At 49.7% G+C, this 15,394-nt stretch overlaps 1 protein-coding gene across 2 annotated transcripts in view; it reads right to left on the bottom strand.

The window, feature by feature from the left end:
* Positions 1 to 4,775: 4,775 nt before the first annotated feature.
* ABL1 (ABL proto-oncogene 1, non-receptor tyrosine kinase) overlaps positions 4,776 to 15,394 on the bottom strand; it is a 77,923-nt gene continuing 67,304 nt past the window's right edge. For both annotated transcript variants that reach the window (XM_054646599.2, XM_077189100.1), the window contains exons 7-11: positions 14,205 to 14,389; positions 11,960 to 12,112; positions 11,228 to 11,317; positions 10,735 to 10,899; positions 4,776 to 8,415 (exon numbers count right to left, since the gene is read on the bottom strand). In XM_054646599.2, the coding sequence (XP_054502574.2) occupies positions 6,716 to 8,415; positions 10,735 to 10,899; positions 11,228 to 11,317; positions 11,960 to 12,112; positions 14,205 to 14,389 (2,293 nt within the window). In that variant the 3' untranslated portion in view covers positions 4,776 to 6,715. The remainder of the gene's footprint in view (positions 8,416 to 10,734; positions 10,900 to 11,227; positions 11,318 to 11,959; positions 12,113 to 14,204; positions 14,390 to 15,394) is intronic.

Raw genomic sequence — 15,394 nt, 5'->3', positions numbered from 1 at the left:
GAGCTTGGACTGCATTCCCCACCTGCTGCGGGTCGCCCCGTCCCGTCCTTCCCTTCTGTCTCACCTGGGTTTGCTCGGAAAAAAAGGATATTTGGGGGTTTTGCTGCCGGGGGTGCCTTGGGGAGGGGGGACGCTGTGTTTGCCCCACTCCCAGCTCTGCTCTAGATCTCCCATCCCTGTTCCTGACTGATGCAATGGAAGAAGAGGAGGACGCCTTGAGGAGAAATCACCAAATCCCTTCCCTGATCACACAGAGCTTTTGCTGGGGCACAGGGAAAGGGCCTGGTGCTGGGTCTCCAGCGCTGGCAGAGAGCAGGGGTGGCACAATGGGATGGGCAGTGCCAGCAGGGCCAGGCAGCAGGGCTGCAGGGTTCCAGCAGGGTGGCTGGAATGTCCCCAGGGAATGTCTTAGTCCAGGGCCAGCCATCAGGGAGGAGAGGGTCCCTCAGAGCTGCTGCTCTCCTGCCTATTAAGGGAAAGTCCCTCGGGCAGCAAATTCTGCTTAGTGTCAAGATGCCTCTTAGACGAGGCAGCTCCTGCCTGCAAAACCAGGGCAGGGTTCGAGAAAATCTTGTCCTTAGCAGCCCCTGGTGTGAGCACAGAACCCTGCCCTGGCTCCACCAGCCCTGCCACAGCCCCACAGCCCTGCCCATGCCCCACACTCCTCACCAGGGTGAGATTGTGATGCCTGACCTTCGATGTCCTTGTCACCACCCAGCTCCTCAGACAGCCTGGCCCTTCCCAAAGCCTTCCTGGCCTCCTCACCACCTAATCCAGCTGTAGCTACTGCAGAACTTGGTGCAGAAGGACTGAAACAAGAACTTCTGACACTGAGAGGTGCTCAGTGTCACTGGTGCTCCAGCCACCAGTGGGGCAGCTTTGGGAACCATTAGCCCCAAAAGCCAGCACAGGAAGAGCCCCAGCCACTGCCTTCCCCTCTTTTGGGCAGATTTAGCTGTGCCAATCCCAGTGTTTTCTCTGTGCCTGCCAAAGGCAGCAGCAATCAGAGCTCTAACTACCTGCTGCAGGCACTAACAGCAACTCACACACTGAGCCACGGCTGATATTTCATTGCAGGCACAAAAACGAGCCTGGAGATGATTTGCAAGCGCTGAATTGCACCCTCAAAAATCAGAGACCGTGGCAGGACTTGGTTGGGGGAGTAAAAAGATTTAAAAAAAAAAACCTAAATCAGGCTGCAAGAGGTGCATTGTAATATCCATCAAGCAGACAGAGCACTTAATGCAGTGCTGCTTGAGTCCTGGCAGCAGGAGCAGTGAGTGTGGCTGAATGGAGGGGGAACAATCGTGGGGCAGCAGACCCAGGGAGCAGTGGAGGCACAGGACCAGGCTCATCCAGGTCTGCAGGGGCACAGACAGTGCCAGGTTTGCCCCTCAGGTGAGGATGGTGACGGCTGTGAAGGTGAGGACGGGCACTTCCTTCCCTGCTGCCCCGAGCATCTCACGCTGGGGAGCACAGCAGGGCCCCCCACGGCACTCAGGGCGGCTGAACCCACAGAGACCCGCAGCCCAGGCACCCCCAAACCCATCCCCATCCCTCCATCCCTGCATCCCTGCCCAGTCCTGCCCCTGTTTGGATCGGGACGGCGGCACCGCCTCACGCAGCGGAGCCGGAGCTTTATCGATGTTTCCATGGCAACCACTTCCCCCTACCCCTCTCTTTTGAGTGTTCAGACCATCAATAAACACGCACTGATCAATTTTACCCTGCGCTGGAGCCGGGGGAGGGATGCAAGGGAGGAAGGGGAAGAGTTTGGTGTAACTCAGGGTTAGCGAGGGCTGGTAAATCCCTGGCTCGGCTGTGATGGATCATTGCAGGGGAAAGTGGCACTGAGTGCTGCGGGAAGGGAAAGGGAACCTGCTGGGCAATGCTGTGGCTGTGGGGATGCCTGGGCTCCTGCGCTCCAGTCCTGGAGAGGAACAGGCTCAGAACAGCCTCATAAAAGCTCTCACATAACGAGGCTTTGATTGATGTGCAATAACCTCGGTAGAACTCACTGAAAATTGGAGCACTTACCTGGCAGGTGGGACGGAGCTGGGCTCACCCTCACGCCTCAGGGCTCCTGGATGGGCAGCTTGGTGCCAGCAGGGCAATGCCATCAGTGTCCTCACCCTCTGCCAGGAAAGGGGCTCCTGCCAGGCTGTGACATGGGGCAGTGAGGGGCCATGGCATCCCTGAACTCCCCTGAGCACGGCTCAGGGTGCCTGGGGAGAGGCAGCATTCCAGGCTCTTGGTTACTGCTCCTGGTGATTAATGCTGGGGAGGGGAGGTAAAAGTGAATGGAAAATCACTGCCTGGAGCCTGGGGGTGTAGCTGGGAGGAAGGAGGGGGGAACACGCCAAGAAGGAGCCCTGAGGGGCTGAAAGCCCCCCCTGCTCCCTGGACACATCATCTCCACCCAGCTCCCACAGGAAGCTGCACCCCTGCCCAGCTCCTCTCCTCCTCCTCCTTGTGGGGGGAGCAGCTCCCAAAGGGACACCCTGAACATCTCTGAGGGTGGAGAGCTCAGAACTCACCCACCCTCAAGGAGCTGGATCAAACAGGGCCTGGATTCCTCTACAGGTGGCCAGAGACAGCAGCACAGGCATTGCCCCCACAGCTGGGACTGGCCATGAAGTGCCCCATTAACCCTCCCTGCCCAGGCACAGCCCTTGGCCCTCCTCTGGCCTCTGCTCCACTCCCATGGGCTGCCCCTCACTGCTCCTCCAGCCCTGGCAGAGCTACAAACACACACACAACAGGAACAGCAAATCTCAGAAACCCAAAGGATCCTCTGCAGAGGAGAGCCTGGATTAATTGCATCCCAGGGACTCACGAAGAGGCTCTGTGTATCACAACTGGGTCATGCAGGCTGCAGGAGCACAGGTGGGACCTTTACAGCAGAACAGATGCCAGGACAAACACAGAACCCTCAAGGAGGGGGTGATTGCTGGGCAGACGTTCAGCACAGCCTGGTTTGCAGGTCAGCTTTCTGCTGAGCTGGATCTGCCATCGAGCACTGAGCAGCACTGCCAGGGAGGACAGCCCTGAGCCCAGAGATGACTGAGGGCTGTCCCTCACCCACAGCTTTAGGGGCATTGGCACTGCCAGGGCATCAGGACTGACCAGGAATTGTCCTGGGAGTGTCATTCCCAGCAGCCCAGCCAGGCCAGGTGTCACCCTCAGACAAGGAGTGTGGTGTCCCCTCTGCTGCCAGCCTGCTTTTAGGTGCACAGGTGATGATGACAGGAACCCTCTCCTCAGAGCTGACACTGTGCTTAGGTCTGTTTTCCTCTATTTCCAATTGTGGAGGGATGAATCTCAGCCAAGGGAGAGGCTGTGGCTGTCCCTGACCAGCCTGGCACACCTGGAAACACCACTGGCCCAGCCAGGCTGCCATGCCAGCCTGACCATGCAAACATGGGATTTGCAAGACAAAGAGTGAGCACGAAACACCGACCACGTTTTACATCTCGTGACAAGCAACTTCCCAACAAAAAGCAAGCTGACATTAAATGAAAACTTAAAAGAGTGAACATTGTAATTTCAAAGACACGAAAACCAAAACAAAACCACAAACACAGCTATTTTTCCCCCAGAGCACTCTCACTTTCAAGCTCAATAGCCTTGAAAATTGGAGCAATCAAACTGTTAAATGCATCGATCTGTTAAATCAACTCCTACTGTACTCAGCTAAATTTAGCCTTTAATCCCCTCTCTTTTACTCCCAACACCAAAGATCCAGGGGCTTTCCCCAGCCAGGTCAACCAGCCTCTGCCTTCCCACGACACCACAGAGCAGTCCCTAAGGCAGCAGGGATGGGAATCACCAGCAGTGACAGCATTTAGGGGCAGGTGAAGCTTCTCCATCTTCCCTCAGCCCACAGCAACTCACCTGATTCAAGTTTAGACCTTGGCCAGGGTGTTGGTCACAATCCAACCCAGAACTCCCTGAGTGCTGCAGACCCCTTGGCTGTGCCTGTGCCTTCCAAGGGCAGGCCATTAATTTTGTTTATATTCACCAGTGCATCCTCCTGCTTCTCCTTCACCTTCTTCAGCCTCATCAGCAGCAGCCCAAGGTTTCCCATCAGCCTTGTTCCCCTTCAGCCAGGACCCACAGATTTCACCAGGGACTTGCTGAGAGGATTAGAAATGCAGAGAACTGGGTTACGACCCTGAAACATCACTGTGGAACTGTGGGACACTGCACACTGTCACCTGCCCTTGTTTTCTTCTCATCCTTTTTTAGTCTTCAGCATCTTCATTAATCAAAGCAGTGGCTGATTTTAGAGGCTGCTCAGTGCCTGGAAATGTCCCTCCCCCGAGGTTTGCTAGAAAGGCTGAAGGGAAACAGAAAATAAGAATGGGCAAGCAGAGATGAGGGAGGGAACTGCATGAGGATAGAAACTCATGGGTCATTTCAGAGCAGAGGAGGAGGAGGAGGAAAACACATCAGCAGCTGAATTACAGAATACAAACCATTAACAGAGGAAAAGTTTAGTCAAATCTCTGATATAAATCTCCTTGAAGACAACAGCAAAGTGTTTGATTTAGAAGAGGTGATGACACAGTCTTAATCTGGGCAGCTCTTTTCTCTCCTGGCTTTTCAGAGCCAGATCAAAGGAACATGGGAAGGGGCTGCTGGCCTGGCTCTGACCATCCCACTGTGCTGAAGGGTCACAGTGAACCACCCAAACAAGAAACTCCTGGTTTTGGATGAGGACCCTAAGGGGAGTGAGCTGGGTTGGAAAAGCCTCACTGACAGACAAACACCAGTTTTCCTCAACACTGATTTATTTTTAAATATACTACGCAAGAGAGACTGGAATAAAAAAACAAATCAAAAAAATGGAAATAGAGAAAGAGAGAAGAATTGAAAGTCATGTACAGAAACAATCTGTACTGGACTAAATTAAAGGGGAAACGACCCCCTTAAGTATCACAGAGATGAAGGACAGAGCTATTTACACACTGTAAAAAAGACAAGTCTACAAAAGTGTGTAATAACAAGATACAAATGTATAATATAGTGGCACAATATGTTATCAAAGTAAAAACAGTACCTCCAGGAAAGAGACAATTCAAAGGTTGGGGTTTTTCTTACATTTTTAAAGGCAGCCTGTGGCAGAAGTGTGTATTTTCTTTTGAACATTTGTCACATGTTAAGTCATGGCTGTTTGTGAGGGCGAGAAGTGGCATGAACACACACGAGTGAACTACTAGAAATCATATACAAAACAAACAGTTCCAAAGAGAACAGCATAAAATACAATTGAAGGCAGTTAGTGTTTAAGATACACAAGAGGGGTCACGAGTTACAGGGGAACAGAAAATGGGAAATGTGTTTTTTCTCATGTTTGGAACTGTTAAGAGGAGTTAAATTGCACTGTTAATAGCCCTAAACCTTGTTCTTTCACTATTGTCACCAGTCACAATTAGTTCCCAGCATTAACTGGGAAGGTCACAGGACCTTGGCAAGGAAGGCCTGGAGTCTTGCTGTCAGCATGGTGTGGCAGTTTTCTGGGGAGATGCACCCCAGGGAAGTGTCTGCAGTCTCCACAGATCCTTGTTTGATGCTGGATGGAACCACACTGGCATGAGGGTGGGAATGCTTTCAACCCCAGAGCACTGGAGCTCCTGCCAGAGGATTCCAGGGGCACAGAAAGGCACTGCAGGAGGGCAGGGGCCAGGCTCCATCTCCCTTCACTACACAAACAGCTGGAGATTCAATGGAGGCACAGCACAGCAGCTCTCACCCACTGAGAGGTGCAGACTCAGCCAGAGCAGCAGCTGGATGTGGGTGGCTCACCCTGAGCCATCTCCTCCCAGTGCCACCCTCCCAGCTGCCCAAGCTCTGGGACCCCCACCCCAAAGACCAGCATGATTAGTGCCAGCCATCACCAGAGGGCCACATCCTCCTCCTGACCTTCCCCAGGCCTGTTCTGCAGCCAAGGGAGATCCACAAACAGGCTCCAGGGCTGTGACACCAGCGGGTGCTGCCTCCAACACTGTGAGCCCAAGCAATGCACTGGAGCTCAACAACACTGAGAAACTACTGAAAACACAGAAACCAAGGGTAGCAGGTGCAATCAGAGGAAGAATTTGGGCAATCATCACTTGTAGCATCCTGTCGTTAAAAAAACCTTACATTAATAATCTTCCCCCCTTCCCTCCCAAGCACCAAATCTGTTGCATTAGTGTCAGGTAAATGTCAGACTTGGGCCAGGACCATGTGCTGGGCAAACTCTCCCAAGAAATGCAGTGGGTATGTTGCTATCCAAACACTCATCCTCATGTACAGGGGGCAGAAGGAGGGGACAAAAATGCAGTACGAAGTCCTCCTGAGGAGGATGTCATCTCAGTGTCCATCAGTCTGGCTTCAGTCTCAATGGTCTGTCCAGAACAATAAAATATTAATAAAAAGGCATGGTGTGACATCAGCATTTAGACTCGTAGTCCACAAGGCAAGAACTCCACAGATAAGACGATTACAAGTATATGAAACACAGGGAATGTGGGTTCAGAGGGTGGGAAGTGCCTCCTGAACACAGCCCTGCCCTTTGGAGCTGGGGTGTCCATGCACAGTCCGTGTCCTTGGCACAGCCCTAACCTCAACGCCCCTCTCCTTTGTCAGTCCACACGTTACTCTCTCCACAGCTGGCTTTGGCCCATTGTGATTGATTGATTCATGGTTTGTTTTCCAGCCCGATTTCTTGCTACCTCTGGACGATGTCGCTGATTTCTTTCACGGAGCTGAGCAGTTTGCTAAAGTCCTGGGTGGCGGCGGGGCCACTGCCAGCGCTGGCGGGGCAGATCTGGAGCTCCCTCAGGTTGTTCTCCAGCTTATTGATGGCCTCCCGAAAGGCAAATTTGTTCCTCATCTGCTGAATGGAGTCCACGTAGCTCACACAGAAGGTGTAGAGGTTCTTGCCAGCCTCCAGGACGGCGCTGTGGCTGGCCATCTGCTCAGAGTTCTTGCTGATGGCGAGCCGCAGCGCCTCGGTGCTTTCCAACACCACCCCTTTGGTGATGGTGCCGCTGGCAATCCTTTCCGGGGGCTGCCGGGTCTTCCTCAGCGAGACCCTGGTGGATATGAGGGGGATGAAGGCTGTGGGTGATGTCTGGTCCCCGCCTGGGGCAGAGGGTATGGATGAGGAAGAGGCAGCTGGGGTTGCTGTGCTCAGCAGCAGCTTTGTAGAGGATTGTGGCTTTGGTACAGAGGGGATCCCCAGCTTTTTCACACCTTCCCCTGACTGGTTTGGCTTGACAGCATCACTGCCTGCAGCCTCTCCAACCTGAGTCAACTGTTTGGATTTCGGCCCAGACACCACATCTGCTGCTGCTTCATGGCTGGGACTGTGAGAAACCTTCCCAGGCTTGGCAATGGAGGATGAAGACAGTGGGAGTGGAGGGGCTGGTTTCAGCTTCGATAACTTCCCTTTGTCCTTCCCTGCTGACTCCGAGGTCTGCTTGAGCCTCCTCAGGCGTGGCTCCTCAGAGGAAGCTTTGCTGGCCCCCACGAACCCAGCAGGGTTGGGTTTGGCAGCAGAACCTTGGTCCATCATCACAGTGGTACCTAAGGCACTGGATTTGACTCCATCATCCTTGTGGAGCCCGCTGGAGGAAGGAGGGGCAGCAGGCTGCCTACGGCCAAGTTTTGGTGTCAGGGTGGGAGGGCTGGAGCCAGGGCTGGACTCTGCATCTTTGAACACATCATCAGCAGTCTCTTCATTCTTCTTAAGCAGCCGTGGAGGAGGGGTGACTGTTCCCTTGACAGCAATTTCAGCCTTGGTCTCATTCGCCCGCTTCCGAGGCAGCGCCGGCTTCTCGCTCTTGTGCCCCCCGAAAGTGGAGGAATCAAACTGGCGTCCCGTGGACTGCAAATCCCGAGGCAGGGTCACAGATTTCCACTCTGTGTCCTTGGCTCCATGGGGCACACAGGAGGCTGAGCAGGACCTCAGGAATCGCTTGCTGGAGTTGGAACTGCTCTCCTCCTCACCAGCCACCCCTCGACTGCTGCTCATCGTGCTGGACTTCTTCCGCAGGTGGGGAGATAAGAACCCAGAGTTCCCAGCCACAACCCCATTGGTGACACCAGCCCCATTGCTTGGGCCCTGGAACTTGGAGGGCTCAGCTGTGTCTGCAGGGGGAGCAATGAAAGCTCCATTCCCAGCATCCCTGCACTCCTCCTCCCCGCCCGCCCTGCGCTCCGAGTGTCCGTCCATCTCCCTGAAGGAGCTGCTCCGTTTTGGAGGGGTGGGGGCAGTTTTCTTCTTCTTCTTGATCAGGGCACTGAAGAGGTTGTGCTTTTTGTCTTTTGGAAGCAGCCGCTCATCTTCATTCAAACTGCTCTCCAGGGCCACCCTCTCCTTCCGTGGGAGCAAGGGAGAAACAGCAGGTTCATGATCCAGGAGGTCTGCAAGGGAAAAGGGAAGTTTTTTCAGCATTGCTCCAAGAGCCAGAATAACCCATTTTCCTACAGGATCCAACCAGTTCAGCACCTCCAAAAGGTGCAGGTTCTGTAAACAGACACAACTTCAGAGCAGAAATAGAGCAAGTGCAGCCACACTCGTGGCCCATGATCCTGCATCCATTCATTTCTGAGGTGACTGCCAAACTACTTTCCCTGCGGGTTTCTGACTGGAAGAGTGACATACAAACACTACATGTTTGTGTTCAGATTCCCCTCCTCACATCTGGAGATTTGTCTAAACTTCACGCTGTGAAGAAGATAAATAGGAAGAAGCCTTTGCTTTAGTCCCTGTGCTATTGCTGTCTTTTGAATCACTGACCCTCTGAATTAATAAGGCACCTCTGTAACCCACCTCCATCCCCAGGCTCCTCGTTCATTTTCCTGATGTCATCCTTTGTGGGGAATGGAAAGGACTGTTTCATGAGCAGAAATGGAGATCAAGCCATGACACTTCAGGTCGTAGCACAGTGAAGATGCTCAGCTTTGTACAGCAACAGAGAAAAGGGGCAGTGCCAGCCTCCTTCAGCAGCACTGCTGCAGAGGGAAGCGAGGGAGTGACCCTCTCTCCACTTACAAGCAGTACTTAAAAATGAATAATGGTTTATAATAAATTCATAGAGAGTCCTGAAGGTCTCTGTGCTTGACTGACAGAGGGGCTCGTTCCCAGGCCAGGCACTCCAATGGCATTCTAATCCAAAGGAGGAATGCCTGCAGGGCAGCATATACATTTACAGCTTGACTAGGCAGCAAGAAGGGAGATGAAGCAGAGTCATAAGGAAGGATGCTTCTTAGTCACAAACTGGTGATCATCATGCTATGGGTAGGATTTTGGCTGAGGAATGGATTTTGGCTGAGGGGAGAGAATTTGAAAAGAAAATATTTGTGTAGTTTGAGAGGACAACATGTTTGCACAGGAACACTGCAGTTGCACCATTCCCATGGGATTCAGGGGGACCTGGACAGCCAGAAGAGCCAAACCATGGCCCTGCTGAGTACAGACACAGTAGAGCTGCAGAAATCCACAGAAAACTAGCAGCTAGCACTAAGGATCAGCTTCCAGCTGCTGGACTTGCTATAGAAACACTGACAATTGGAAGGGAAACTGCAATAAAACTTTATTGTGAAAAAATTTCTTCCATAGTAAAGAATGAAATGATTCCCAGCATAATGTTAAAATCATATTATGCCTCCTGTACTTTAATTTCTCAAAGCTCTCAAGTATTTAAATGAAATTATTTTAACTTCAAAAGCTTGTAATAATAGGCAATTATATTTCCTATATATGGTAAATAACCTTCCTGACTGAGTCACTGATACTTTCTTTTTCCATCATTTAAAATCCCCTTTTTCCCTCCCCTCTGCCCAGATGTACTTTGGCTACTGACACATGTACCATTGGGTGAATCTGACATTACACAAAAGAGGTCAGTCTCATGAATGGTCAGAAGAGGCAGCCTCAACAGGAGCTGCAAAAAACCCCATTGCATTTCATTTTACATTCTTGTTTTTCAAGCATAGAGCTAGACACAAATCTCCTGTACTCATTCAGCCTTTCACCGCTGCTTTTATTACCTCGGAATGGAAGGTAAGTGCCTGAAAAAACTGATTGGAAGTTTAATTTTATGGAAGAGTCTGTAAATACCTCTTTGTCCCTCACTGAAATTATATTTGGTGCCTGCCAAGAGTAATACTCTTCTGTGCTGCAAGCACAAATCTGGTAGGATGGAACAGTGAAGAAACCTCCCTTATGGGGCTTGCTAAACCCTAGCTATCACCCTGCTTTAAATTATGCAGTGTGGTAGTGTAAAGTGGCTTGAACACAGCAGATTACCCAGCACTCAGATGCAGTGGGAGATCCCACTGATAGCTCCTGCCAGGGAATGGGAAGAGGATATGATCAGAGAGCTCTGTGCTTAGGCTCTGGTCTTTGGGGAGCTGCAGGCAACAGCCATTAAGTTAAAAGAACTCCAAGGGCTTCTCTAAGCAACAGCAGGGAGATCACCAGTCCCTCAGCCAGTTAAGGATTCACACTCCCAGCTGCTGTGTGTATCTGGCTCCAGAATTAACAACCCACCTTTGCAAAAACTAATAAAAGGAGTTCTGGACCCAGGACAGCAAACTCAGCAGCCTGTCACCCAGAAACACAGAGAGATGGCACCTGTGATTAGGCACAGCTTTGCCTACGTGAGGGCCTGGAGCTAGATGTGCATTTTGTTTCCCTCTGTACCTCCTGAAGGAATAATGACTTTAATTAAAACCTACCACATTCCCCCTGGCCTCGAGTATGTGCAGTCTCCAAGCCCTCGTTGGCATCTTTGCTTTCTGCAGCTCTCCTCGATGTTCGCGTTTTGGTTGGCAACTCCGGGGCTTGCAGGAAATTGCTCACTACACTCCTCATGCCCTTCTTTCCCAACTCCTTCTCCACCTCTGCAAGGCACAGAAGAAAAACAAGCACTGCAATCAACTGAAGATAAAAAACTATTGCTCTGTTTGGAATTAACAGCACAAAAGAAAAGAGAACAACACAAAACAGGGGTTCCTTGGGGTAGTTCAGCCATTTGGCCCTTTACAAGGAGATGGCTGCCCAGAAAAAAATACCCATGTAAATAACTGCTTTCTACATCATTTACACCAGGTAGTAGAACACAGGATTGAGTTTCACTGCAAAGCAGTCTATGAATAACAGCAGAGTTAAGGATGCAGCCAGCCTGACCTCACCCCTGGAATTGCTGGTCCAACAGGGACCCAGACCTACCGTCAGATATGCTGGACTCCTGAAACATGGTTTCAAAGGCCTGATGAATCTCAGCAAAGGATGGTCTATCAGAAGGACTCCACTGCCAGCCTGAAAAACAGCACACCACCACTCAAATCTTCCCTCCAGCAGCAGACACTCACTCAGTACTCTGCACCAAGAGGAGCCAGAAATCACAGTTCCCTTCCAATACACTGAGATAAAATACTGACACGAAAATGTGATTTACAGGGTGCTGAGTGTCTGCAACCACTTTGGCTCAGTGACAGCTGCAGACACCCAGCACTCCCTAAATCAGGTTTTGGTGTCAGTGTGTGACAGTAGGTGCTAAGCACTGCTGGGGGAAAGTGCAGGGCACTGAGTCACGTACCAAAAGGCCACAGTGAAGAGTCCCAGTCTGTCCTGCAGGAAGCCAAATGAAGCTCCTGCTTCATCCTTGGAGCACAAGCTTTTCTTTAAGTTGTCAGGAAAAAGGAGACAAAGGAAGCATTGAGATCCACAACAAATCTCCTCTCTAGGCCTGTGGGCTCCCAGCAGAGATGAACAGCTGGTTTCATAGCACGTTCATCCTCTAGAGAAAGCAGTTTTAACCAAACACTTCCACACAGCACTGCACCTTCCCTGACACTGGCAGGGGATTCTCATGCCTTGTGGTACATAGCCAGACCCCTGCACTTTTATTGCACCCTGCAGAGCTACAAAGCAGCATCTGCAGGGCTAACAAACACTTACATGCTCTCATGAGCTCATAAACTTTCTCAGGACAGCCTTCAGGACGCTCCATACGATAGTCCTTCTCCAACAGCTCATAGACTTGAGACAGGTCAATCCCAGGGTAAGGGGACATACCATAGGTTGCAATTTCCCACAGCAGAACACCAAAGGCTGCAGTAGAGAACAAGAGGAAAGAAAAAAAAAAAAGAGAGGGAAAAAAAAATCAATAAGCTTTGTTTTCATCTTGAATTTGAGAGAATGTTTAGTGGGAGTAGTCACTAAACAGTGCTGCACACTTAAAGCAGCCTTGGGTGGCTCAGATCCCATGCTCAGCAGCAGCTTAAATGTTAAAGAAGCGTAACAAGGCTCTCCGTCAGCACAGACAAGTCTCCTGCGATATGACAGGGTAGAATTAGACTAATTTTCAATGTATCAGTTGTCTCCAACCTGAACGCCTTGAGATCCTTCAAGTCCTATTAGAGGCACAATTAAGAGACTTCACAGTGGATTAGCTGAAACTGCTTCACTGCTGCACTGCAGTCGCTCCCTCAGTGTGACAGCTCCTCTCATTTGCAACCTCTCCCTGGAGGATTCACACATTTTAATAGCTCAGTGTTTTTGGGGTGCCCTTGTTTAGCTGCAGTGTGGTCTGGAAGGGGAATTTGGGAGGCAGCAGCGAGTGGAAAGTTTGAGCAGTTGCTACCAACGAGACACTGTGAGGGTGAGACATCTTGGGCCCAGGGAAAGCTGAATAGGAGAAGGGAGAGCACAAAAAGGGTCTTGGAATAGGCATTCAAGTGGCAGCAGTCAGTGGGGATGCAGGTCAGCAGTGGGGTCAGGCAGCTAACCCAGGAGTCAGGCACACAGAATAAACCCAACACCAGTTCAACAACCTGCATGTAATTAGTTCAGTCACCCTATTCTGTTCTTAACCTGAAGAGAAAGCGATTACAATTCTGCATAAGTAAGGAAATCACATCACATTACATGGCAACGCCACCAAGGGCAATTTACATTAGACATTTCTGTGCACAATTTTCTTTGATTGCTGTCTTGAGGCAGTGAGGTGAAAACATCTAAACCCTGGCATGCCCAGCAGCAGCCCTGGCCTCTGGGGACAGCTGATCTCTGATGAGATCCCAAAGTCCACTGCCCCAACTCTGCTTCCTGAGGTTACATTAACCCTCAATAAAGATACCCCATATTCCTTTGGGATCTTTCCTCACCCAAATATTCTGTTACTGAAAGGCACCACAGCAGTACAGCAACATCCTAAGACTGTGGCAGACACTCAGCAGCCAACACCACATGGAAACCCAAGGCAGCAGAAACACCTTGGTCAGCAATCAAGTACTCTTTGGGAGGCTGCTTTGACTTTTCCTCTTCCATCTATGAAACATTTTACATCTGCCATCTACCTAAAACTTTCTTCAACATAAAACCTTTCTCTGCACATTCTCCCCCAAACTGCAGAAAACTTCATCTCTGCTTCACTACTGTCTGTTGGTTTATACATGGAAGATGCTCAGGATATCATTTTCCAAGTGCCTTTGGGACCACATTCCACAAACCTCTATCTCATGTCACTGGGCACTTTTGAGAATTTGACCAACAGCTATTGCAGAGATATAAAACCCAAAGAAATGTACTGATAAAAGTACAATGAGATTTTCTGTGGTCAGATTTGATACAATATAGCTCAATTTAGCTAAGTCTACTCTTATCACCAGCACTTCAGGGCTCTTCAATAACCATTTGTCATCAAATTTTCCCTCTGCTTCTCCTCATCTCATTCCAAAGATTATTCCTTTAAAATGCAGAAAGACAAGCTTGGAGCTATCACTAGACAAGATACACACATAATTATTTTTTTAAACATAAAATGAACCAGATTCTTTAGTCCTTGAAGTAGTTAGAAAGTTTTTGGCTATATAATAATGTATCACTTCATAGTCCTGTGCCAGAACCCCATCGAGGCAGTAGCACTGCTGCACTTCAGCCCCATTTCTACATTTCTGTAAACACTACAGTACCCTTTACTTTTCACATTTGCCAACAACTCAAATATATAAAATCAGGTGGGCATTCTCTGCTGAGACTGCCTAAGCAGAGATCAGCTCCTGCACTCTGACAAGCTCACAGAACAACGTGGCTCAAACCAGGGAACTTGCTGCTCCCTCCTGAAATGTTCCAAAACATCCTCACTTCCCAGCCCTGGAAAAGAAGACTATCATCTGCATTCATTTCCCATGCAAATTCTTACCCCAGACATCGGATTTGATGGAGAACTTGTTGTAGGCCAGGCTTTCTGGTGCAGTCCACTTGATGGGGAATTTCGCTCCAGCGTGGGCAGTGTAGGTGTCACCTGTCATTAACCTGCTCAGGCCAAAGTCTGCCACCTTCACCAAGTGGTTCTCCCCTACAAGGCAGTTCCTGGCAGCAAGGTCCCTAAAAAGAAGAGGCAAAAATAGGCAATGAGAATTCTTTACCATCTCACTTTTAGCGATAGCAAGGCAGCCTGCTGTTCCCGAAGAAACCTGGGCCTGTGTGATTATTTTGATCCAAATATTACACAGAAATTCTGGAGTTACATGCACACACACAAGAGGGAAAGTTATTTTCCATTCCCTCTTGGTAAGACTGTCATCCCAATTTTTATTTTTTTTCCTTCTAATTTGAAGTGAGAGCTTCAAGAAGCCCCCTCACTTTCAATAAAAGCTGCCACCCTCAGGATAAAAATATTTCAAAGAAATGTCAGTGCTCAAGTTATCAATAGCTGGGGATGAGCACTGAATAAACTGAGTTTCAATTCCTCACTTCTTGCCCACCTCTGTAGCACTTCAGGCACCCCAGCCTTTCTCCAGAACTCCTTTTCCAGTCCTTGGTTAAGGACCAGGATGAGCTCCCAGCCCTGCTCCTCCTCCCAGGTGTACCACCTTTCACAACACAACTTGTTCACAACCAGCATTTGGCCTTTGCAAACCTGCTGGAGCCTCTGCTATGCATTTTCAAAGGACTGGGCAAAAAGCAGATTTAACTTTTTCTCCACATTTTTTCCACCACTGGCCCCACCCTGGCAGGTGAGAGATGTGCACGTTGCATTTGCCACTTCCCCGGCTTGTGCATGCTGTTTGCATCCTTGGAAATGCTTCAGGAGGATAAAAATGTAAAGCACAGAACTACATTTCTCCTAATATTAGGTTTTGTTAAAAACACTTTTCCAGATTATGTCACATTGAACTAAAAATTGATTGTACCAGGAAGCTCCTGTGAGATCTTTAGATATGAGGCAGACACTGCTGTTTCTGTTGCTTGTTCTTCTCAACTGGAATAAATTAAAAACCAGAAAAAAAGTACATCTTACTGGATGCCCATTTAAATTTCACAGTGTTTTTGAATGTACCTTCTTATCAATGCTGATTACTACAATGTGTATCCAAATAAAAGCTCCTC

Source organism: Agelaius phoeniceus, chromosome 21, assembly GCF_051311805.1.
Source record: "Agelaius phoeniceus isolate bAgePho1 chromosome 21, bAgePho1.hap1, whole genome shotgun sequence".
NCBI lineage: Eukaryota > Metazoa > Chordata > Aves > Passeriformes > Icteridae > Agelaius > Agelaius phoeniceus.
Note: the sequence above shows the minus strand (reverse complement) of the source record. Positions and strands in the feature narration are given on the sequence as shown.